Below are 26312 nucleotides of genomic sequence, written 5' to 3' on the forward strand. Positions count from 1 at the left end.
GGCAAGAGCCTCATGGCCAAGTCAGTGACTTCCTCCTCATACGTTCCCAGAGATTGGCACCGAGCGGGCCTGTTACCGAGACATGTCCTCCTTCCCTGAGACCAAGGCCGAGAAGTATGTGAATAAAACCAAGGGCAAGAAGTTCTTGCAGTATAATCGGCTCCAGCTGTCACGCATTTACCCGAAGGGCCAGCGGCTTGACTCCTCCAACTATGACCCTCTGCCCATGTGGATCTGTGGCAGCCAGCTTGTAGCCCTCAACTTCCAGACTCCAGGTGAGGGGGCCTTTTAGGAGTTCTGTCTGGAGAGCTGTAACTTCTACGGGGTGTGAGGGAGAGTTTAGGGGTTTTGCTTCCTCTTTTACCATCAGCCCCCCCCAAAGATCTGGGTTGTTTGCCTGAACTGAGGGCTCCAAAGGTAATCTGAGTTCACTACAACTTAATTTCTTCTAGACAAGCCCATGCAGATGAACCAGGCCTTGTTCATGTCCAGTGGGCGCTGTGGGTACGTGATGCAGCCGGGCAACATGAGAGATGAAGTCTTCGACCCGTTTGACAAGTGCAGCTTGCGTGGGATAGAGCCATGTGCAGTCTGCATTGAGGTGGGCAGGCCTAGTAGGCTCTTGGGGGTGGAAGGGTGGTTGGGGAGGCAGCACTGCCATCATTATACCACAGCAAAAGCCACTTAGGGCGGGAATGGGGTCCAGGCCCACAGCTGACCAACTTTAGTTGTTTCTAGAAGATGAAGAGGGTGTAACCAGGCAGGGAGCAGTTGGTCAGTACCCTCGGCCTACCCCACATTGGAATGTGCTGCTTGCCCATTGGAAAAGATCTGGCTAACCCAAGGATGTGATTTTTGGAACCTGTCTTGGGCCCACAAAGAGCTGGGCTCTATTATGTGATGTCTATCATTGTGGGCTGTAGATGGAAATGGGACAGACAAGGCAGGTCTAGAGAGGCTTGGAGTAGAGAGTCTCATAGGCCTAAGCAGATAGCAGGTCAGGAGAAGGGGACAGCTAGTATAGACAGAAGCAGGTAATTGAGTTGAGTTAGAGAATTTGACTGCTGTCTCAGTGGGTGCCATACACAATAATAATCATGACTCTCATTTCTGTAGTGCTTTACAAAGTGCCTTTCTCACAACCACTCTGTGAGGTGGGTACAAGCATCATCCTCATTTTGCAGAAGAGGAAACTGAGGCTTAGAAAAGTTAACTTCCCTGTGGTTGCTTTCTGAGGGCTGAGAATTGTGAGGCTGTCTAAAGCCCAGTGTTAACTGTAGGAGCTGCCACTGTCTTGTGGGGTTTGTGAGGTTACAGGATACAGATGAGGAAAATGAGACTGGGAGAGGTGAATTTACTTGCCCACAGTCACACAGATTATAAGTAGCAGAAATGGGATTTGAACTCTAAACTCGATGCTCTTTCTGCTGTCCCATCACATGGCATAGCCATACTTGGCATGCCCTTCCATGGTACAGTGTGCAGGGAGGAAGTGGCAATCAGTTTGGTTAGAGGCCCCCAGGGGGTGGTGTAGGTGTCAAGGATGGGCTGGATGCTGGGCCTCCTGGGAGTCTGTCTCTTTGTATGCCCTGCCAGGTGGGCACAGAGCAATCCTGGAGATTTACGAGGACACACTCTAGATGACCTATACCTCTGAACCTATGCTTCCAATCCTGGAAGGCGTCCCTTCCATAATTACACATTCTCAATCTGTCCCTATGGGCACTGATTTTCAAGTGAATAAATGATACAGGCCCCACAGACCCGATGTGAATTGTCCAGTGCTGAGGTGCTGCCCAGGCAGGCTTCCTTCTCAGAATAAATCCCATTGTGGGGCCGTAGAAGGTCCTATTGGGCAGGGGATAGAAGACCCTACTAAGCCTCATGAGGGACATGGAACAGAGCCGTTCAGGGGGAAGGAGCCTCTTTACTGATGGTGGGGGAGGAGGAGAAGCATCTGCCAATAGTCGAGCAAGGTGAAGGGCTCAGGTGGGGAAGATCCATGAACTCTGATCCTCACCCAGGGAGAGTCAGGGGTCCTAGAAGAGACCTAACAGGAGAGTAGAGGCCGACAAGTACCAGACCAACCGTAGGCTTTGGCTGGGAGCAGCAGCTTCATCAGGCCCCAGCAGAGGGCGTCTCGTCTCCACCAATCTGACTTCCCCACTTGGCCCATTTGGACCTACACAGGCTGGGCCCCAAGGCTCAGGAGTGCATCACTGATGCCTGGCTGGCCTCTGTCTTGGGCCGTGGTCCGTCTGGGTTTGGGGTAGGCAGTATTGTCCTGCTATGCATAGAGTTAACACTCGTACCTCCTGGGGCAGGGCAGGGGAGGTGGCTTCCAGCTTTTGATCCTGGCCAAACATACCCTCTAACCTAAGAGGAGAACCAGCATGTAGGAAGTGGGAGAGGGGATATGTGTGTCTCTGTAGGGAGTGGAGACAAACCATCTGCCTTGCCTAGGTCCTGGGGGCCCGGCATCTCCCCAAGAATGGCCGTGGCATCGTGTGTCCTTTCGTGGAGATTGAGGTAGCAGGGGCCGACTACGACAACATGAAGCACAAGACAGAATTTGTGGGTGAGGCCCAGGTGGGACGGGGTGGTTGACACGGCCGCTGCAGTGATGAGCATGAGACCAGCTCAATGCTCTGTAACCCCGAGACGCATGGATGAGGCGGGAGACAGCAAGGTGGCAGAAGCTCCGTTTATTGAGTGCAGTTAGCTGTCTTTTATGGCCCTAGTGATGCATGTTCAAAGCGTGATCCCCCTGTGATAGCCAATCATCAGGTCTGCTGGAGCTCGTGTCAGGACTCATCTCCCATTGAGAGGAGAGCCAAACCAACCGTGGGAGCTGCATGTCAGCAAAGGAGAGGTCCTGGGAGACTTCCTTATTTTTGCCACGCAACTATGTTGTGACCCTTAGCTTCTACTGATAGAAGCTAGAACTCCCATGGGAGAGTTCCCTCAACAGAGCTCTCATGAGACCGTGAGACATTCACCCTAACAGGTGGTGACACTCCAGGCCACATGCTGACCCAGCACCTCCCATCATCTTCCTCCCTGATGCCTGGGCATTGTTTGGGTGGGTTTGTCATGGCCCACAAGGGCCAGGTCAGGGCCGTGACATAGCTGGTCAGTCACTGGCATTTTCTGTGTTCATGTATGTGTGCATCTCTCGGGAGAGTTGTGGTTTTGAGTCTCTAGCCTAAGAAAGAGCTTGTGAAAACCTAGAGTCTCTTCCCCTCACCTCCCACCTCCCATACTTTGTTTCCTTTCCCTTTCCCCTAACTTCCCAAACATTGTGGGCACAATTAGCTTGGGAGAAAGGGGGAGATAGCTACCTGCCCCAAAGCAAAGCTTGGTCCTCTTGCCTCTGGCCCCAAAGTTTAGCCCTGTCACTCCTGCATGTGGGAGAAGAATGGCCTCAGAAAAGGGGGTTCCCAAGGTGGTCTGAATCCCTTAGCCCTATGACCTTTTCCTTCAGCATCCTGCTTCTCCTCCCATGCAATGGGGATCCAGAGACTGGGGGTGCCCTAGAAGCCAGATTGAGATGCTGATTGCTGGTTCCTGCCTTTTCTGCTTTACAGTGGACAATGGCCTGAACCCTGTGTGGCCAGCCAAGCCCTTCCACTTCCAGATTAGTAACCCTGAGTTTGCTTTCCTGCGTTTTGTGGTATATGAAGAAGATATGTTCAGTGACCAGAATTTCTTGGCTCAGGCCACCTTCCTGGTGAAAGGCCTAAAGACAGGTAAGGCCTGGGGGGGGTGGGGCTGGGGATGCCAGCAGTTGGCCCATTCAGGGAACCTTTAACGACCTATGAGATTTCTTCTCTGTCACCTGATGACTAAGTCATGAGGACACAGTCGTTTAGCCCACAGAGAAGTTTGGGAAACCATGGCCTAGCTCCTTTTTGGTCTTTAGGGAAACCTCCCATGCCATAGTTAGGTGTAGTACCCTCATAACTTTTCGTCACACCCACTTCCAAGGGTGGACCAGCCAGGCTATGTGGGTGTTATTGTGCCAAGGTATGGCCTAGTCACAGTCCTCAGTCTTATCACTCACATGACACCTGTGATAGGATGGGTCCTGGGAAGGCCCCTCTGACCCCCAAATATCTCACCCTTTGGCTCAGCCTGAGATCCCACCATTAGAACTTCACTCTTTTGGGTTGTCACTTAGCACACGGCTTCTTAAACTTTTTCCACTCAAACCCCTTTTCATGTTTCAGTTGGCAAAGTATGCATGCTTTGTGTTCAGAACCAAGGCTGCAGTGAAGTTGTCCAATGCAGCATGGGCAAGTGCTGCCAGAAACATCTTGGATTCATCATGCATTTGATTTTTAATTGTTAGTCATGCATTCAGAAACCTTTTACTATTGCCAAATTTATGGGGTCATGACCCACACTTTAAGAAGTGCTGCCTAGCACAGCGACCTTAGAAGTTGGCACACTAAGTGATGCTTTTTGGCTGCCAGTTCTTTTCAAATGCTGAGCGTAATGTAGCATTAGTATTACAACTGCAGAGTGCTGTGTAAATGTGAGCAGATGCCCCAGCACCTGTGATGTCTATGATACTGTCACAGAAAATAACCCTTTGGTTTTCCTCCTTGACAACCAAGCTAAATTGTGGGGAGGAGTTAGGGAAAGGGTCATGGGGTAAACAGGGTGAGGGGAGTTCTCTTCCTCCAGTTGCAAAGGCTTGGACAGAGAAAGCCAAGGCCTCGTCTTGAAGCTCAGTGTAAAGGGAGGGGTGGGGAAAGGAAGGTGAGCCCAGACACTGGGAGTCCAGTGCCTACAACAAACTCACCAGTGGCGTGGGATGGGTGGTATCTTATTGGTTTCAGGATACAGAGCGGTGCCTTTGAAGAATAACTACAGTGAGGACTTGGAGTTGGCCTCTCTGCTTATCAAAATAGACATATTTCCTGCCAAGGTACTTGCTGCCCAGCTGAGGCTACTTGTGTCAGGAGGCGTTGTAGAAGGGGCCTTAAAGATATTAGGGGGTATCAAAAGGAGAGAAGAGAATGCCCTGGTTGGGGAGTGGGCATGGGGTGGGGCAGGGAGATCTAAAATAATGCTGCTTGAGGTGGGGGCAGCTTGGGTCTAAGCACGTTTTTGGCTCTTATTAGAGGCTTCTCACTGAGGAGATTAGGGGTGAGGGTGAATTGTGGTACCTGCAGAGGCCATAGCAGGTTGCATGTAGGGTGTTTTTTCCTGAAGCAGGAGAATGGTGAAGTCAGCCCCTTTGGCAGCTCATCATTCCGAGAACGGGGGTCTGAATCTTCAGGCCAGCTGCTCCATGGACGAGCCCGAGAGGGCTCCTTTGAAGCCCGCTATCAGCAACCATTTGAGGACTTCCGCATCTCCCAGGAGCACCTAGCAGACCACTTTGACAGCCGGGAACGAAGGTGACACAACACATCATCTTCTTTCCTTCCTTCCTTCCCACTTCTTCCTCCTGGGGCTATCAGGGAGAGGCAAGAATGCGGCCAGGACACTCACCAAGAGGTTCACAGGGGCACCAAGGCCCTGGCTTTTCTGGTTCCAGGTTTCCCAACAGGTTTCTTTCACCATTTGCAAAGGTTTGGATAGAGTGAGCCAAGGCAGCATCATGTAACTCAGAGGGCGCTGGCTGCAGCTTAAATGTCCAGGAGCAGCCCTTGACCCAGATTTCATTCAAGGTGGGCGGGATTTGGGCCACATGCCAGTATATATCCGTCTACCTTTTTGCTAAAATTGAGCTGTGCCAGAGTACACACACACGTTTGCTTGTGCTTAAAGCTTGGGTCACCATGTACTCACTGTTTATATACAGAAAAAGATCTGAGAGCAGAGCTTAGGGTGATGGTGAACCTATTATTCAAATAATCAGCCAGTTAGAACAGCCCTGTCTGATGACTGTCATTTTATGGCAGAGTACCACCTCGGTGGATCCCACAAGTCAAGATCATAGAACAAGAGCCAGAAGGGACTTCTGGATCATTGAGTCAAGCCAACAAGCATTTATTAAGCATTTTCTCTGCACTAGATCGTGCCAAGCTGCATGTGGCTTAGTCCAAATTTATACAGGAAACTAAATGGCTTGCTTGGGCCACTCAGATTTGAAGTGGGTGAGGCAGAATCCAGTGTCCTTGCTACTGCTGTACTACCCAGGGTCTCAGCCCAAGCCTCAAATGGGACTCTGCTCTAGGATTTATGCCTTTCTCAAGTGGTTTCTTTCTTTTTTTCCGGGAATGAGTTGTCTTACATCTGCATCTCCAGCTCTTGTCTACCCTTAGCAGATCTCTGAGGGGGCAGCTTCACCTCAGGGGATCCTCTGTCTCAATCAGGACCTGTGCTTCTCTTCCTCTAGGGCACTTCGGAGAACTCGTATCAATGGAGACAACCGCCTCTAGATTCAACCACACTGGCCTTTAAGGATTACGTGGGTTTTAGCAGCAGATGCCTCGTGGGATTCTGTGAACTGGTTTCTACGGAGACAACACTGCTCTGGCCCTTCCTTCAGGCAGCCCTCCTGGGTTCTGTGCCTGCAGCCCGATGTTCTGGTAGAGATATGTTACACAAAAACCAAGCCATTGTTCAGCTGTTTTACTGTCTTGAGTCTGTTCACTCTTGTCCAGGGTAAAGGCAAGAAGACTGTATACCATGCCTGGCATTGAGCACAAACATCTTGTCCCGACTCTCCAGAGACTGGTGCTCCCATCTCAGCTCTCCTGGAAAGGACAGGGCCCTTGTCTTCGCTCCCTCACTCACAGGGAGAGTTGGGCTTGTCAGTCACCTATCCCACCCAACAGAGTGCATGGGGCTCTGAGGAGCTATGGACAGATTCCTGAGAATGATCAAAGGGCTGACTGCTGTGTTTGCTGTTTCCCTAAGGGACCTACAAAGATGAACCCCCAAGAACAAAGTTTACATCCTCCTGTAGCTTTAAAACCACAAATGAACAGCGTGAGAGGGCTAATGTTCCTGAGTGGTTTGTCCCTTGGCTGATCCAGGCCCTGGCTTGAAGGCTGCCTTGTCAGTCAGACCTGAAACCCCATAGGGGTGTCTATGCTGAATATTCTACTTGGTGAATGGGGCAAGAAAGGCAGGATTGCAGACACAGCAATATGGCCCTGGAACACTAACCCTCTTTCAGGACGGAATGCTTTCCTGAAGTTAAAACATGTTACAAACAGCAGTATTATTTTTTCTTCTAAATTGTATTGTAACTAAGTTATTTACTCCTCCCCATTCTGTTCCTGTCATCACAGCTGAACTCCCAAAGCAGGTGGCATTTAAAAAAAAAAAGACCTCTGCCAGCCACCCATGTACAGCTTCCTGAGCTGAGCCTTGAACTAGCTGAGATGCTCAGAGGTGGCTGGTTGGTGGACCTTCAAGCAGTGACTTAGTGTTTGTGGCAGGGGAGGAGAATAGCTGACTTTTAAAATTTTTTTTAAGGGAAAGAGGGCACATTTTAGGACTCTTTAAAGTTTTTTAGGCATGAAAAGGGAATAAGGCATTGTATTCATCAAGAACAAGGGAGAACGTTGGGAAATTCTATGTCTGATGTTGAATGGTCAGGAAGACATCTGTGAGGTTGAACTAGCAGCTTGGATACTACATGGCTTTTGTACCTACCTGGAATGACTGGCCCTCTGGCCCCAAGGAGAAAGCCTTCCCTTAGACCTGACTAGGAGAGACAGACTTACTTTGGTTGGGAGAATAGACACTATAGAACCTACAACTGGTGTCTCATGTCCTGAGCATGAGAAATCAGTGCCTGCCCTGGGGCTGGGGCTCACAGGGAGCTGGCCCTCAGCCGCCTTCCTTCAGCACAAGCAAGCCTGCCACCCCCAATTTTGGGCCCTCAAGACCTGACTGCCAAATAAAAAGGCTTCATGTGATTTCCACCACCCCCCCCCCAACTGGTGTATTCTTTATGGGGGCAAGGAGGGCTGGATAATTATTAGCACTTAGTCACCTATACTAAGCCTATGCAGTAAGCAAAGATGTTACCAGATAAATTGGAAATACAGGGTGTCCCAAAAGTCTTAGTGTCACTATACTACTGTACTACTAAAGCTTTTGGAACACCCTGTATCATCAAAGACCAAATTGCCTGTTTTTATCATCCCCTTAAAGGGGTGGGGAGAGAGAGCAGTTAAGCAGGGAAGGTTCCATTTCCTTGTTTCAAAACTCTCATTCAGATAAGCTTTTCCCACAAGGCCAGCAATCCAATAGGTATATCCTCTGTCAGTTTGTAAAGAAATTTAATAAACTCTTGTCACCTTCCCTGTTCCCCCCAAGCTTGTCCTGAAAAGGTCCCAAGCTGCTCTGAAAGCAGACCTATCTGTCCCTGGCCAGACTGCTGCTGAGCAAGTATTTCATATAAACCATCTCCCATTTCAAACTCACATTTCAGCAGTTTACATATAAGCCTAGGCAGATTAATGCTGATTTCAAATAGTCAATGTAGGATGAATTCCTAAAGGCCAAGGCATACATATTCTCCAGGAATAGGGAGTGTCTAAAAAGAAAAGAAACTTGTCCAGAGATATGATATTTTTATTATAGTCAACCAGAGATGGCATAAAAATTGGTACCATAAAAACAATTTGAAGTCCAGGCTATATAAAATGCCAGTCCAAAGGAGCATTTTAAAGAAAATGTCTGTTTTAGGTGTAAGTTTTATTGAAACTCAAGGAGAAGTGTATACTTAGTTGGTTCTTAGTGCCATCACTACCCTGTTCTCCCAAACAAAACCAAAAAAAAGTACTTAGTAACTTGTGGTGCCAAGGATCATGAGCAGCATTGCTTCGCAGAGATTTCAAAAAAAGAAGTTAATGGGAGTACTTAAAAAAATCACTGAGCTGAAAGCATGAGGAAGACCTTGGGCATCTGTGTGTCAGCCCTCTCCTCTTTTTCCCTCAGGGCTCCATGAGAAAGTACACGCTAACATGGTCCAGCCCACTTGAAGGGGAAGAGTACTCTTAGTTGTTCATAGGTGGGATTTAGTACAAAAAACTTTGTATGTGATGTTACCTCCTGGGGGCATTAAATTAACTACATAGGCATCAGGAAGTATGATCCTTCCCATTGTTCTCATAAAAAGAAGGCCAGGGTCACCTTATGGCAACATAATCCAACCTCATGGTATGTATTACTGTAAAGGAGTCAGTTCCCATTGGAATCAACTTTGGGTTTTTAAAATTCCTTGATTCCTGTTTTCCATTTTATCATTTTGGTTTTTAATATTAGAAAAATGGTAACATCTTGATGCTATGAGAGCTTTCCCTGATTAGTAAAAATGGCAAGGATGGACAGTGGCACATACCATTGTCAAATCTACTTCATTACAAAATGTACTTTGTTCATTTATTCTGACAAGTTTAGTTTTTATGAATAAATACCTCAGTTTATTAGCAAGCTTTCTTTATAGTACATATTTTGTCAAAGGGATGAGATGAAGTCATTTCTATTGAGCTTCTCAAGTAATGGTTGAACTTGTATAACTTGTCTTACTAGAATATTTTGATGTTTCTGAAACGAAAATGTCTCAATTCTAAGTTAAAAATTTAAGAACCTTTTCATTAATAACCTCCATATTACTTCAGATGAACATGGTTAGCAAAATTAAGAGGCGCCCAACTGAGCCCAGAGACTTGGGACACAATCCTCTTATCCTCAACTTGAGCTCATCATTTCAGCCAATTCAGTGAATCCTTTGGTCACTTTTCATGAGGAACGCTCACCTGGATCCATTCCCTAAAGCAGTAGCTACCTTTTCACAACCAGACTCCTGGGATATCATGGAACATTGGTTCTGTAGTGGTTATATCATTCCCCTTTTAACTGCTGCTGTTTTAATTCATTGCAAGACTAATTTCATTGTTACACCCACGAGGTATAAAAGATGCTTTGGAGGGTTTAGGGTGGGCAAGGAAGACTTTCCTCTCTAGCAGCACTAAGAGGAATAAAGTGAAGCTACTCTCTAACACTGGCCTTAGGGACTTAAACAGGAATGGACTCTTATGTTCTACTCAGACTTTTATCTTTTTCAACAAAAGAAGCAATTTCATGTCTAGTTTGTGATTAAGGCAACTCAACTTGGCATGAGGGCATTAGGATATAGATGGAATAAAGGCTTTCCTTTGAAAAGGAAAGACATAGATGTTCTAGCAGATGATGTTTAAACATAAGCTTTTACTCCCTTTTAAAAAATCATTTAAACTATGGGAATTGGCAAAATCTGCTTGGGCTGCAGTTACTAACGCTGTACGATTGGGAAAAGTAACGTGGAGGCAGTGGTTTGGACTAAATCAAGGCCCCTTTCAGCTTCCATATACCATTATTCCATGTCAATTACATGATGCTATTAATGGGCTTGGCACACTTTGGCCTAGTTTATTAACTAATTCCAAAGCCTTTGGCTGAAGTCAAATGTTGCAATTACACATTGAAACCAGCACAACAGAGTTGATGTGGGTTGGGTTGGATCACCTGCCAACAACCACCTTAAACTATAAATTCGGACTCTCTTCATAGAAACACATTTGTGAATGTGAGATGATGGTTTTATGTATTTTATTTAGGAATAATCAAGGTTTGAAGTACCATTTAGAACCATTCCAAACTATACAAACAATTTCTTTTCTTTTTCCTTCCCCAAATCAAGTCCACATATACAAGATTAAGGGAAATACAAAATGTACTTCTTAGAAGGAGCAGTTGTGCTGTAAGGAGTGCTAGCCCTTGAGACCAACTGTAGGTAAGTTTGCACTCACATGAGCCACTGCAGGCAGTAGCAATAACCACAGCCCCAATCTAAGGCAGGTTTGAAACTTTTAAAAAAATGTTTACCCACAGTAAAAAAAAAAAAGTTATCTTCACACATAAGGCTAAATTAACATGTGCTGCTGTCTTAGTCCCTTGGTTTCTCCACCATACCCCCTACCACTCATCTTCAGAATCCTAAAGTAAGGCCTGTTTCTACTACATGTGAAATGGGCTCCTTATAAAGTCTACAGTCTAGCTAAAGTTCTTTACCTTTAGACAAGCCACCAGAAACAGGTCCATTTTGAACTGCTGAATTCATTGAAGTGAATTCTATTTTCAAATCCAGCCTATTTCTCAGCAGAGGTCAGTCTTGCAATAGCAAGATGTTTAACAATCTTTCTCAAAATCTCTTCCAGCAGTATATAAGGAACAAAGTGCTTATACCTCAAATTAGATCACAAGTAAGTAGGAGAGGAGAGAGAAGCAGAGTTGCTCTCAGGGAGTTGCCTGTAGATCATTGGCAAAAATGCTGGTTTTTACAAAGGGTGTGCTTAATAACAGTCTCAATGAAGAATCTACAGGGGTAGAGGGAGAGTGCTGGCAGGTTTTCCTTTTTTTCTTTTTTAAAATAACAGTAATGGTACAGGCCATTCTTCCTGGCACAACGAAACAAAGCTTTTGCCTATGGATAGAGCAGGAATTACAAATGTACCCAAGATTAACTGTGTCCCTTCTTTAATTCCCACTGAAAACTGTGGGGCTGATTATCAGGTTAAATATTTGGGGTATAAAACCACACTCTTCCTGGTTCTAGTCTACCATTTATAATAGGATATGCCTCTTATTTTCCAGCAGACTACAAACATGGTGTAGTGTTATGGGCAGGAGGCAGAGATGATAAAATTTTTTGAAATATAAATTATAGAGTTAATAGGCACCATGTGAGTACAGTTAATACTTAAGAATGTGGACCCAACTTGGGGGGAAAAAACCCCACATTTTGTAATTTTGAACAGCTTTTATCCTAGATTTTTCTGCTGATTTCAGTTTCCTGGCTCATCCCTTTAAAATGGGGACAAAAAGTTAGATGAAAAAGCTTTTAATGCAGTAACCAAGACAAGCTGTTCTAGTCTCTCTCCCCCCCCATCCCTTCCTCCCCTAATTTTCTCTTTTTTCTGAAAACTACACCAAGACAAGGATTAATTAAAACCTCTGACTTGTCCTTGCTTGCCCTTGAACCTCTCCCAGAAGAGTGATCCCACCAAAGCCATTTGGAAGCAGACAGCCTTCCAAAAGGCGACGTCTATTAAAGATTTTATTGCAAACGCCTAATGTTGCCTCCTTGACCAGACCCCCCCCCCCCAAAATATATATATATATATATATATATTTGGGCCCCAAAAGACAATGCTTTGATTTAAGAAATAACCTTTCCTACAAGTCTTCACTCATACGAAAAAAAGTACTGTTAGAAAGAATCCACAGCAAGTCGATCCTTACAATAGTCATCCTTTCCACACCACACTAAATTTCCTACTTGGTCATTGTTTTTGGTGATCAGGGCTTTGTGTACCCAGGCCAAGAGAACAGAAAGGTGCTAGCCAAATTCAGTTACCAATTCCCTTTGTTCACTCGGGGCACTGGGACTATGCTGAATTGATAAGTGGGGGGGAAAACAACTTTTTTTTTGTTTTTGTTTTTAAGGCAATTGGGGTTAAGTGACTTGCCCAGGGTCACACAACTAGTAAGTGTCAAGTGTTTGGTCTGAGGCCAGATTTGAACTCAGGCCCTCCTGACTTCAGGGCCAGTGCTCTATCCACCGTGCCACCTAGCTGCCCCAGGAAAAATAACTTTAATCCCTAGAAGAAAACTAATATTATGTTAATCTACATAAAGAGACTAGGTTTAAGGATGGTCAAATTACATGGGACCCCCTTTTCAATTAACAACCAGTAGTCTAGCCAGGAGGTGCTTAGTAGATATTTGTTTTCCCTCCCACTAACATGACTAGCCTGACTCTGAGAAAGACATCATGTAATCTGAACAGAAACTGATTATTAAAAATTGGGTTTTAATCTTCACATATAACTGCATAAATAAACCAAGTAATCCCCTGATGTATCCCAATTATCTTGGTTTCCCTACTGTTTATTAATGATTTTTCTACAACCTGGATGCAGCCTGCCAAATTATACATGGGCTACAGAAGTATAATGTGGTAGTAACTTCTGGAAGACAGGGCCTAGGTTTTTAATGTCAGCTCTCTGAAAGTAAAGTGAAGCTTTCTATAGACAGGTGTTCTCCTTACCCCTATCTGAATATTGTTAATGCTCCAGAGTATTATTTATACTTGGGTTTGTGTTCATTTACCTGTACACATTTTATCAGCCTTATCAAATAAAAGCTCCTAATGGGTGCTCTGCATTCAAGAAGAATACAAGGAAGTTGGGCTTCCAATTACCCTTATTACCAGAGTCTGGAAAAGTAACGAGGGTCTGCAAAAGTGAGGCTATTTGAGTGAAAGCAATGGAATTCTGGATGGTACCACCTCCTCAGTTTCTTGAAAAACAATGGAAGTCTTCCCAGATGGACTACTCTTTCTATTTCATATGAATGACACCTGAATGATTATTTTCTTGCATTTCTGCTTGGACAAATCACAAGGTAGGATAACCAGTGCATTACAGAAATCTTAATAAGCTATTGGCTGTACACACATCCATTTGAGGGAAATTACCTTAGTCCTGAACACTGCCTTCTGCTCTGCATGGTATAAGCAGAACTTAACCAACCATACACTAAAATCTGGATTTATTAAACATATATTAAGGAAGTGTCACACTTAGCTTTACAGCAACATAGCTTTTGTACAGTCAAGGGCTTTGCAGTGCTTTATAAAAACATTCTAAAAGTCCTTTTCTATTCCTTGGGGACTGACTGCCTGAGTTGACAATAAAATACTATTGCCTGCTAACTTCAACCAAACTCTTTTGGTCCATTAAGAGGGAAGGAAGATAAGAGCTGATAGGGTCCAAGACAGGTTATAGGGAGAATATTCACATACTTAAGGAAAGGTTATATTCTGACACCCAGAGGAGAAAGATAATAGGAGTGCTGTCCAAGAAGCTTGGAGGAGAGTGGAAGAGGAATGCTAGCCACTATCTGCTCACTCGATGAGTGAGCCTACCACTTGCCAGGATGCCAGCCTGGAGAAATGTTCTCAATTTCTATGACAATCCCAGGCAAGAGGGGAGTAGGAATAACTGCCCGCATGCTTGAAACCAAGGAAAGATCCCCTTTAATACCTTAAGCTGACTTCTTCTGTCCTTAGAAAACAGTGCAAAGAATCAAGCAGATCATGAATAAATCAGGAACAGAGCCTAAGTGTATCAATTAAGAGATCAAGTATTAGAAATGAGGCAGCACTCACAGAAGCAGTCTAACTATTAGTGCATTCAACTAACAACAAAAAAAGTCAAAGTGCTAAGAGTCAGACTTCAGTAATCTATTTTTTAAAAACCTATTTAAAAATGAGAACTCTTAAAACAAAATCTTTTCTACAATCAAAACTTCAAACAAGTAATCAAAAATATGAAAAGCATAGCACATTATTCCATATTTCCTTCCACATAACATCTGGTTTCATCTATAAAAATTGATCTATATCTTCATGTAAAAAAATTAAACATTTAAAAAAACAGGCAATAAGAAACACAAATGTACATAATCTTACTACTCTCCAAAGTCCAAGTGCATACTAGGAAAAGAAAGTGAAAGGTTAGTCAGCTTATAAAACATTCTTTTTTCCTCAAGAAAGACCAACTCAACTCTTAGTTCTCTCCTACTCCCAATTCAAAAGATTGTCTTCACTTAGAAGACAACACAACACTTTGGCTACATGCAAAATTGTGGCAATGTGTCCTAGAATACCACAATGATTGCTGGCAGGACCATTAAACCTAGCTGTCCACTCTATGAACCTTTTTTTTTTTTTTTTTTGCTTCCAATTTTTCTACTCAGTTTTTTTATCTCCTGAGATTTACACCCAAAGCACTGGGCCTCTGACACCTATACAGTTAATATTTTTATTTTATTCCATTTTAAGTACATGGATCTGAGATCAAACTACTTCATCACTTGCTTATGTAAAATTCTCTGCAAGAATAAATACCAAACCATATTTAAATATACTCAGATACAAGGACATGAGCAGAACATGGGTCTTTTCTGCATCCCTGGGATTTCCCCTTCAGTTTTCCTTCCTGGTTCTCTCACAGTGCTGACCATGCAGCCATTAGGTCATAGCCATTTGAGAGAGTTAATGCATGTGAAAAAAGTTTGCAATATTAAAAAGCTCCTAAGTCTTCCACTAAACTGCTTTTTATGTAAGTGGACCTGCATGTATAGTGGACAATTTTCATGTCCAGAGTGCGTTCTGTGAACTCTGACTGAATATGCTCCAACACTGCAATTTTCTATTACTAATTTTTTCCATTACAGTTTGGATTATACATTTAATATGACCTCTAATAAAAGAACCAAGAAAACATTCTCCAGTAAAACTCTGTAGTTAATACATGAAGAAACTATGGGAGTGATTGTGTTTCAAGGGCTGTCACTTTGGAAGTGAGATTCTTAAGTGGGATACTTTGAAATTGGCCTTATCTTTGCCTCTCCCCCAGTCGTGTTCAGTGTACAAATAAATACAAAGACATTCATTTCCAATGCACGAGCTGTTTTTTTTTCCTTAATATCTATGTTAATTCATTTACTAAAATGCACATATCATGTACATTTTACAAGGTAATATCAAATGAGTATTTGTACTGTATATGTGCATATATAAATTAACCTGCATGTATATAAACACTAGAGAAAAAAGTCATGTATTTGTTCTCTGGAGGAAGCTATCATTCACAAATCCATGCTCTTGACATAATATTCAACAGTCCATCAGGGCTACCCCAATGTCATATCCAACACAGGGTGCAAAATGACAGAATGCAAGTCTTGGTAAAACTCCCAGGTCATTTTCTCAAGAAAAACAGGTGAGCTAGAGGGGGTTAGGTTCTGGAAGAAGTAGTAGGAAGGCCTCTGATTTCAAAGAGAGGTTTCTCCCAGACCACAGAATAAAACTTCCCTTGCCCCCAGAAAAGGCACCTTTTTTAGTACTACAGGCCAATTCAGCTATGTGATTTGCTATGTGTGCCCTCAAAGTGTTTATTTGGGATAATGAGGGCTGAGGGGTGGGCACGCTTGATTTCTACTAGCTAGCCATAGTTCATGCCACTCAATTGCCAACATAATTAATTTTCTTTAAGCTTCTACTTGCCTGTCTTAAGTTGGCCACATATAGAGCCACAGACGTTTATTTTTCAGGATTTCCTGTGTCTCAGTTTACTCTAGACCCTGAAGCCCTGTCACCTGCTTTCCCTAACTCTACCCTAAAGAGCTGGCAGTCATTACCTTCCTCAAGTCAAGGCAAAAGAAATGGAATAGTGTCTACAGTAGCGACCACTAGACTTGGCATCAGAGAACCTGACTCAAGGTCCCATTCTGCTAGCTGTGTAACTTTAGGCAAATCATTTAAACTCTTGGAACTTCAATTTTCTCATCTGTAAAATAAGGGAACTGGATGATTTCTGAGGTCCCTTCTAACTCTGACAGTCTATGAAATTCTCTGGAAATAACTGTGTATGTTGCTCAGTTATCCCTAATGAGCGTGGACAGGTTAGTTTTGCAAATTGCCTAAGATGCTTTCCAGTCCATTCTTGCACTGGGACATATACTAGAAATGAGATCAGAGGTCTTCCCATGGAAGCTGCTTCTTGTATTAGAGGATTTTTGTATGAATAAAGTAGATAGTACATTCAAACAATTATTCTATACTTCAAAAGGTATCATTTCAGCTGATTTTCCAAAAATACCAAAGTTTCAAGGTAGGCAAAAATGATAAGCTAGAGATTAAAGTTAAATAAACCACATTTGGTTACAAATTGAGGGGAACATTTTAAAAATCACTACTTAATAATGATTTCCATCCTTAATCTTTAAATCTTGTGCATTCACCAGGAGAGAGGACTAGTAGAACTCATGGTTAGAATAGCAAGATGAGAAGTTTCATGATTTTATTGGGAAGCCTTATACCACTGACTTAAAATTGAGAGCTATTCCCAACTCAAATAACTAAGAAAGTCACTTAATCTTTTCTCATTCTCAGCTTTCTTACTGGTAAAGTGGTGATTATGTTTGCCACATCTTATCCTTTCCAAGTTTGTATGAGGATTTAGAGATCAACATTTATAAAGTGCTTTGAAATCCTCAGGTGAAAGGTACTACACATAGTGGCTTTGTGCTTTTGTTTATGGATTTTGTCTCTTCTTATCTAATACTGGAACATTTCTGGCTTTAAGAAGTAGGCATTTGAATACATATACCAGGTTCAAGATCAAATACATCTTCATTTAACCCAGTAATGGAAAAATAGTTGATAACTGATCTAGAATTTTTCATGAAAAGGAAACCAATCAAATAACCAATCTGTTTTGGGTTTGTTTTTTTTTTAACCTGGGGAAAAATGGCTGTTATTCAACTATAACTTCAGACAAGAAAATTGTTGCTTACAGACTTACTGGTCAGAGACTGCTTAACAAAGCAGAATTATTTTCAGAAAGGGGTCCATAGAAAGGATTCCAGATAAAGTTGTAAGTGTACTGATGACATGCTCTCTAGATTCAATGCACTGGACCCTGATAAAAGACTTAAAGAGGAGTAAATGTAGTGATATCAACCTTCAGAGAACAGACACTAAATATATATAGAGAAAAAGGAAATGCACTGCTTTGCTAATCAGAAGTTTCTATGTAATGAACATGTTTATAATCTGATGTTTTATTAAATGTGTATAGGCAGATGTATATGTTAAAAAGTTGGTTCTGTTGTACATGAATAAGAAATCTGTAATATTTTATCCACTGGAAGGCAAAGAAGAGGTCCTATATTGCTGGAGGAAGAATCTGACATGAACCCTGCTCTGCCCAGCTCAGCATATCATCCTAAATTGGCTGTGAAGAGCTCTGGGCTGACCAGTGAGTTCCCCAACAGCCTCTCCCCAGTGTGCTTGGCTAAAAGTCTCACAACAGCAGGCACTGTAACTGGCCCCTGCAGCAGAGGTTCAGATCCGGCCTATTCCATTTGATATCTTCCCACATTTGGCAGATCCTTCATAGCGGTCAGTTTAAATTCAATCTGCTTCTGGAAAAAGGAAAAAAAAAAGATACATAACATACATATTAGAACAGACTTCAAACATGTACAAGTGAAAGTCTGAGCATCTTAAATGTAATATCACATTCTCAAGTTAAGAGCTGTTTGAAGGCTCCCTTAAAGCTAAGTAGCCTCCACTTCCAGGTTCAGCTCAATTGCAGATTAAGGGAGGGGAGCTGCTAGCTGGCTAAACCCAACATGGCAATCAGAATACGGATACACGCTGCCTCTTCTGGCCTGACAACCATGGGTCAATCTATAGGTCATGTTGTGTCCTCCTCTATTCACTGTCTTACATGGCTATCCTCAGTCCCTCAGAACACTCCTCTAAGATAAGCAGGCAGTCTAATTTTCTCCTCAGATTGTTACCGTAGCCTTGATCTTTGTTTCACAATTTTCAGCCCTGAATGCGAAGTAAACAGGCACCTTTAAAAAAAACAAAAAAACAGGGCTGACTTTGACTAAAAAGGCTTTCCCAAAACAGGCCTTTTAACAGCTTATGATGATTAATGACAATCAGTAACACTCTTTCTATGTTATCTGCCCTGGCCTATGGCAGTCATTTGGGGCCTGTGACCAAAAAAAAAAAATATTAGGCCATTAAAGTGTAGCACCTCCCCTTCCCCACCCTTCCATGAAATGCTACATATCCCTTGTCATCCTATTGTACTTTCTTGCCTACAGTAGAATCAAAAGGACTAGGCACAGATCTATAGATTATAGATCTATACCTGTAAAAGACCTCAGAGGTCAACCTCTTCATTTGGAAAAGGGAGGAAGGTCCACAGAAGTTAAGTCAGTTGCCCAAGGTCATACAGATAATAAGGGTCAGAGATGGGATTTGAAACCACATTCTTTTAGTCCAAAGCCAGTGCTCTTTCCAATACACCACACTGCCTCCCAAGTGGTAAATGCCATGAAGATACCAACACTTGCATTACAAGTATAGGTGATACACTTCCAGTTCAGATGATAATAAACATGTTTTTCACTTCCTCATTTTTTTTTTTTTTTTTTTTTTTAGTGAGACAATCGGGGTTAAGTGACTTGCCCAAGGTCACATAGCTAGTACGTGTCAAGTGTTTGGTCTGAGGCCGGATTTGAACTCAGGTCCTCCTGACTTCAGGGCCGGTGCTTTATCCACTGCGCCACCTAGCTGCCCCACTTCCTCATATCTTGAAAGCTGAAACAATCATACTTGGAATCAGGGAATTATAGAAAAAATAGAACTATAAGGGACCTTTTTCCAGCATCAAGTTGGATTTGAAGTTGCAAGGGAAACAGTATTTTAGACCAAACCTGTCAGATGAAAGGAGAAAAGGCCTCCTCTGCCATGTTTTCAGTTTTAAGACTTGAGGTTTAAAAAAAAAACAACAATCATTTAACACTATATCCTTTCATGTTGACTCAGGGCCAGCAGTAGTACCACAATTAAGCACACTATTACCACATCAAAGGTTTACATAAAAGGATGTCTATCCAGAAAAGTTATTGAGCATCATTTACTCATTCCAGAAAGGAAAGCTAGCAAAACTCAAGCTATAATAGGAAGATGAAATGCATTTACCAGACTAATAGCACTAGGAAGGCTGTATTCTTACACCAACATTGTTTATCATTTACTTTGCAGCAATAGCGTTTGCAAAAAGACTGTGATTCAGGTATTAACATTGTGTTTAGGCCATACAATAGCATGCTACTTTGATTAGGAAAAGTAAAGTATCCACAGTGATTATTCATAATCATCCTTATGCTAATAATTGTGTAGTTGTAACTAATAGTCACAGTAACACACAGTAATTACAAGTGAGCAACAAAAAGACAAGTTCACTTTCAGTGCTACTCCATAATACTCGTACCATTGGTTTAATAGCTTGCCACTGAAAATTGTGGATAATTTTTAAAAAAAACCTTATGTGAAGCAAACACTGCAAAATTTATGTTTTAAAATTGGTTTGTTTCTTTTATTCATATGCTCTTAAACATCTGGAGAAAGAAAGGTAGAAGTCCCGCATTTATAGAAAACTATTTGTAGTGATACTTTCCATGGTAGCAACAAACTGGAATTAAACTAGGTGCCCATCAATTGGAGAAAGCTGAACAACTTACTGTGTTTGAATGACATGGAATATTATTATGTCATAAGAAATAGAAAACAGAAGATACTCAGAGAAACCTGGGAAGACTCATATGAACTGAGGCAGAATCAAGTAAGCACAACTATATAAACAATCTCTAGAATGACTACAATAATGTAAGGAAAATAATATTGAAAAATACCAGAACTTTGAAGAATGCAGCACACAATCTTGACTGAAAAGGAATGAAACAAGCCTTCCTCTTCTCACAAGAGAGGTGGTGGTCAATAGCTATAAAATGAGGTATGATTTGCCTGACATGACCAATACAAGGCATCCCAAAAGTCTTAGTGCAATTTTAAGCACTTTTGGAACATTATGTATATTGATTTGTTTGTATTTTGGGGGCAGTTTTCTTCTATTATTTCTCACATTATGGTGTTCAAGTTTTTTGTTTTTTGTTTTTTTTTGATTTGTGTTCTGCGCGACCTATAATCCTGTAGCTCAGTGGCACATTGGGTAAAGTGCTGGGCCTGGGAGTTAGAAAGACTGGAGTTCAAATCCAACTTCAGATACTTACTAGCTGTGTGACCCTGGGTGAGTCATTTAACTGCTGTTAGTTCCCTCAACTGTAAAATGGGGACCATAAAAGCATCTACCTCACAGAGTTATTGTAAGGATCAAATAATATTTATAAAGTACTTAACACAGTACCTGGCACATAGTAGGTACTCATACTTTGTTTGCTGCCTTCACCTCTCCCATTCTCTACCTATCTTATCTTGGTGATTAATATGTTTTGTTTGAATGGAGGTCATGGTTTTTTGTTTTTGTTTTTTTTAACCTTAATGTTTTTTGTTTCTTTTTTTCCAGATTGTTTTTCATTTCATGTATTTGCATTCCCACTCAGTTATTCTCTCTTTAGTTTCTCTGGTGAGACTTACCACCATGGCAAGTTTTTCTATTCTGCCAATTATTTCTGCTCTGTAGGTTTTCACAATTTTTATTTCTCTTTTAAATCATTCAGGAACATCCTGTTGTGGTTCTATGCTCTCTTGGGATCTACAGCGTCTTCTGTGTTATCAGGTATTAATTCTCCTTTGCCTTACAATATTTATTCATGGATATCTGGACCCTTTTGGGTGATCTGGAGGCCTTATTCCCTTCTGTTTTTTTTTTTTAAGGCAATTGGGGTTAAGTGACTTGCCCAGGGTCACACAGCTAGTAAGTGTCAAGTGTTTGGTCTGAGGTCAGATTTGAACTCAGGTCCTCCTGACTTTGGGGCTGGTACTCTGTCCACTATGCTACCTAGCTGCCCCTTCCCTTCTGTTGTTAATGTCTTTTCTGTGAGTTTAAATGCTTATGCTCAAATTTTTTAACTGAATTTTCTTCCTCTTGAGATATTTGGTAATTTTAATCTTCTTTCTTTATATTCCCCTATGGATCGCTTTCTGACTCCTTCCCCTTTGACGGAAGTTTCCCCAGAAGCTGACCTAAAGGCTGTCTCAGCCTCCTCCTACATGGACACTTCACAAGCCTCAGTCTCTGCTACAAGTGATTTCTGAGGGAGTCAGAACTGGCCCCAGATGGATGCTAGACTCTTCCCCTCACGGTTAGTGGAGTGCTACACAGCCCCCCCCCACACACACACATGTCTTGCCCTGCTTCCTTCTGTTCTTCAGTTCTCTTGCTGAATTCTGCTGCAGTACAGAGCTGGGCCTCCCTGCTGTCCCTGCCAGCATAAACTTCTGCTTTTTGGTTTTCCTTGGCACTAGAAGGAGAGGAGAAAGGTTGCATTCTGTTGCAAGCCCGTAAGTCAGCTAGTGCTCCATTTGGGGGAATGGAATAGGAAGTGCTGAGTAAGTACATTTGTCATTGGGGATTAATTTTCACTGAGATTTTACCTCATTAGCATTCTTTGTGTACTACAGCCTAGAAAGAGTTGAAATTGCTTTATCTTTTGTCCATAATTCCTATTTTGGACAAGTATGACAAGTTGTGAAGACTGGAGAAAATGTCTAGTTTGCTATCTTATTGGTCAAGTAATCCTAAAGTAGGTTATATTTGTTTGTCACAAGGAAGGATTCTGTGGGAGCGGCAGTCATTGGGAAATGCCAATGATGTGAGAAAGAAAAAAAAGTATCAATAAAATACATGCTTGAAAAAAGAAAAAGGGTGGTGGCCATTTAAGAAATTTTAGGACTGAAGTAGACCATGGTAAAAAGTCTTTGGGCAATTGATCAGCTCACAGGCAATTGAATCTAGTAGAAAGGGATCAGGAAGACGTGGGTGTGAATTCCTCCTCTGATATTTACTTGTTCTCTGTTCTTGGTCAAGTCCATTAATCTTTCTCCACCTCAGTTTCCTCATTTATCCTCATAAAATGGAGATTAAAAACAGCATCTACCTCACAGGGCTTTTCTGAAGTTAAATGAGATAATATATGTAAAGTGTTTTGCAAACTTTAAAACCTACATAACTGTTAACTATTATTCATAGTATTATATAGACTTAGCTAGAAATGACCTTAGAGGTCCTCTAATCTAACCCCTTCATTTTAAAGATGACAACTTTAAGTCCCAGAGAAGTTGTATTTGTTCAGTCATTTTTTTAGTTGTGTCCTATTCTTCATGACTCCACTGGGGGTTTTCTTGGCAAACATACTGCAGTGATTTGCCATTTCCTTTTCCAGCTCATTTTACAGATGAGGAAACTGAGGCAAACAGGGTTAAGTGATTTGCCCAGGGTCATACAGAGAGTAAGTTTCTGAGGCCAGATTTGAACTCAGGAAGATGAGCCTTTTTGACTACACACCTGGCACTTTCTCCACTGTGCCACCTAGCTGTGAAGTTAAATAAAAAGTTAAATGAGTTGCCCAAAATCACAAAGTTGTAAATATCAAAGGTGGGATTTGAACCCGGGATTCTTTGACTCCAAAGTCAATAATCTTTCTATTGTATCATATTACACTTAAAAGATCATCTTATTATGTAAAACAACTTATAACAAAGCTGAATTGATCAAGTAGGAGGAGGGAGTATTATTACAGAAACTTTCTTGATTAGATAAAAGAAAATCTCAAGACTTCCTAGGGGAGTGAGAGCAGTCTAGTCAATCTTTTCTGTTTTTTTGGTTAAGAAGGTGAATGCTGAATGAATAGCAGTTGTCAGTGATTTACTCAATTACCTAAGATTAAAAAGGCAGCTAGTTCTCTCTCCAAAAGATAGATTGTTGAAAAAGATACAAGTACTAACTAGCAGTACTACCTTTACCTGGGTCCTCAAAGAGGGTCACTCAAAGCACACAGAATGTGAGCACTTTAAGCTCAGAAGTGTTTTCATTTTTGTCTTTGTATTTCCAGCAGCTAGCCTAGTTCCAGGAACAGAGTTGATGCTTAATAAACTCTTGTTCAGAAGCCAAAGGACCTGGGCATTTCATTGTCCGAAAGCACGAACAGCACAAAGGTTTCAGATTTTAAGAATAATTTCAATTGAATTATGGTGGTTTTCTCTTATCCCCAGCAAAGAAAAAACCAGAGTTACATTAAGTAGCAAAGATAGCTAAAATTTAGTGGGAGGAGGTAACTAAACTTGTAAATTGGAATTTATATCACTTAAAATTTCCTCCCTCCTTTCTTCTTCCTTCCTTCTCTATAGTCACAGTGTGTCTTAGGTTTTTTTTTTTTAAATGTTTGGTATGTAAAGGACCACTGTGACATATTGCTGAAAGCCTATGGATCCCTTCTCAGAATAATATTTAATATTTATGAATGTATAAACCTAAGTTTTCAAAGGAAACAAATTATATTGAAATATGATTACAAAAATATTTTTTAAAAAACAAGTACATGAACTCCAGGTTAAGTATCCCTGGTGCAGGAAGAAATAATCAGCCTCTATATATGGCTTGCCTGGCAAATCCAAACCTACAAAACAAGGCCAAATATCACAACTTCATATTATCAATTCTTACCTATGAAGAAAAAATAATTTTGGTTGGTGAAAGCCCATGCTACCCTAGTTCTCTAAAGTTTTGACATGCTATCTCCTACTTCCATGAACATGCATTCCCCACATCTGGAAGGCAATCTCTCATTCCCTTATCTTCTTAGCACTTAAAATCCTTATCTTCTTTCTCAGCAGCTCAGGGGACATTTCTCACTTGAAGCTTTCTCTGATTCCTCCAAATGACAGTGTGTTGTTCTTTCTCTCTCTGTCATTTTCCTAGAGCATTAGGTCTCTCCCTTGCCCCATTATACCTCACCCTGCACTATACTTTTCTGTGTAGTGTTGTATATAGACTATCCTGCCCTGCCTCATCCCACTAGCATGTGAGCTTGTCAATAGGCAATCACAATGTCATGAAACTTAGGTGAAAACCAGATTTTTCTTTTTTCTTTCTTTCTTTTATTTTTTGTGAGGCAATTGGGGTTAAGTGATTTGCCCAGAGTCACACAGCTAGTGAGTGTTACATGTCTGAGGCCGGATTGGAACTCAGGTCCTCCTGACTCCAAGGTCATTGCTCTATGCATTGTGCCACCTAACTGCCCCGAAAACCAAATTTATTACAAGAGAAATGAACATGCATATGGAACCCAAAGGGCTCCTTGTTTTTATAGAAGTTTACATTTTATAATAGCGGGACAATGGGAGATGGGGATACCAGGAAGGGGAGTTACACAGGAGGGGGAACAGTGCAGCAAAGGTGGGAAAAAAGACTAGACTACTCCCCCTGGGGAGGAGCAAGGTAATGGCAAAAGCTTCATTCTTTTCCCTTGGGAACTATTAGATTACGAAGATAGAAGGGTCTGCTTATCTGCAAAGGACCCCAGCTGCACAAGTATTATCCTAGCCTGGCACAGACTGGCTGGCGCCTGTATTGCCTCCCAAGGACACACAGGGAATCCAGCTTGGGGTGCAACAACAAACTATGCCAGCTCAGGGAGAGCTTCGTCCTTCACACACTCAGAGCCTCTTGCAAGCTCTGGGTCCAGTGTTTCTGGAAAATATGACAACTCAAAAAGACAAGTTCAGGGGACCCCTTAACAACCTCCCTCAGGGCAAGTTTGTAATTTTTGTATTGCTAGCACCTAGCACAGCATTGCATATGATAGGCATTTAACAAATGTTCTCTGAATTGAATTTTCGAAAGGACACGGCATTAAGACCAGTGGCAGAAGGAAAATATGTAACACAAAATTATCCACGTGATAATGGCATATAGGGAAAGCACAAATAACATATTCACAGCTAATCTCAAAATCTTACCAGGCTTCCACCAAACCTCTCACTAGAATTAATGATCTGTAGATGAATGGGCTCATCAGAGTTTTACCTCTTCGTGGACATCCTTTAATATATGTGTTTACAAATAGTAAACCAAAAAGAAAACTTAAGAAATGGGGAAGAAGGGGCAGCTAGGTGGCGCAGTGGATAGAGCACCGGCCCTGAAGTCAGGAAGACCTGAGTTCAAATCCAGCCTCAGACCAAACACTTGACACTTACTAGCTGTGTGACCCTGGCCAAGTCACTTAACCCCAACTGCCTAAGCAAAAAAAAAAAAAAAATGAGGAAGAAGATCCCTGAAAAAGACATAGAGAACTCATCAAATGCATAATCAAGGCCTGGAAATTGGAGAGATGTTTGTCCCTTCAAATGTGCTTCTTTAATCATGTAGGTCCCTCCAAAATAGACTTTAAACCAGTGGTATCAAACTCAGAACCAATTCCAGGAGGCTGCCTACTTACTTAGAAAACCACAAATTAACATTATCTATGTTGCACTGTATTTTTATTTTCCCAATGACATTTTAAGCTGGTTTGAGCCCTAGACCATGAGTTTGACACCTCTGCTTTAAAATACAACACATACAGTTCTACAAAAAAAGCATGAGATTCAAAATATTGAAACCAAACACCAATACTCTTCTAAGAAATAGTAAATGATTTTTCATTATTGACAGCATTTCTTCAATGGATAAATTTAAACCTAAAAATTTGAGAGAGGGCAACAGAAAAAGCAGTACATAAGTTTTTATTTGTCAAAACTTACCACATCTCATATAAGGACAATTAAAAGCTCCTTTTTTCCCCCTTATGTCTTACTAATTAATCTTTCATTGTTGGATTTTAAAAAATTTTCTCCCTTCTCCTTTCTCCTCCCATCACTTAAAAAAACAAAACCTAACATGAAGGCATATGTACTTCCCCAC

At 41.9% G+C, this 26312-nt stretch overlaps 2 protein-coding genes across 8 annotated transcripts in view; one reads left to right on the top strand and one right to left on the bottom strand.

The window, feature by feature from the left end:
• PLCG1 (phospholipase C gamma 1) overlaps nt 1-7895 on the top strand; it is a 65581-nt gene extending 57686 nt beyond the window's left edge. For 2 of the 4 annotated variants that reach the window (XM_027867147.1, XM_027867146.1), the window contains exons 28-34: nt 51-275; nt 453-601; nt 2464-2578; nt 3588-3749; nt 4845-4933; nt 5221-5408; nt 6353-7895. In XM_027867147.1, the coding sequence (XP_027722948.1) occupies nt 51-275; nt 453-601; nt 2464-2578; nt 3588-3749; nt 4845-4933; nt 5221-5408; nt 6353-6395 (971 nt within the window). In that variant the 3' untranslated portion in view covers nt 6396-7895. The remainder of the gene's footprint in view (nt 1-50; nt 276-452; nt 602-2463; nt 2579-3587; nt 3750-4844; nt 4934-5220; nt 5409-6352) is intronic. The other 2 variants (XM_027867149.1, XM_027867148.1) reach the window with 2 other exon arrangements.
• A 6844-nt stretch (nt 7896-14739) lies between these two features.
• Nucleotides 14740-26312, bottom strand: part of ZHX3 (zinc fingers and homeoboxes 3) — a 155939-nt gene continuing 144366 nt past the window's right edge. For all 4 annotated transcript variants that reach the window (XM_027867051.1, XM_027867048.1, XM_027867050.1 and 1 more), the window contains one exon: nt 14740-18012. In XM_027867051.1, coding sequence (XP_027722852.1) covers nt 18002-18012 — 11 coding nt within the window. In that variant the 3' untranslated portion in view covers nt 14740-18001. The remainder of the gene's footprint in view (nt 18013-26312) is intronic.

The sequence above is a fragment of the Vombatus ursinus genome, unplaced genomic scaffold (genome assembly GCF_900497805.2).
Source record: "Vombatus ursinus unplaced genomic scaffold, bare-nosed wombat genome assembly UNPS02014785.1, whole genome shotgun sequence".
Classification (NCBI taxonomy): domain Eukaryota; kingdom Metazoa; phylum Chordata; class Mammalia; order Diprotodontia; family Vombatidae; genus Vombatus; species Vombatus ursinus.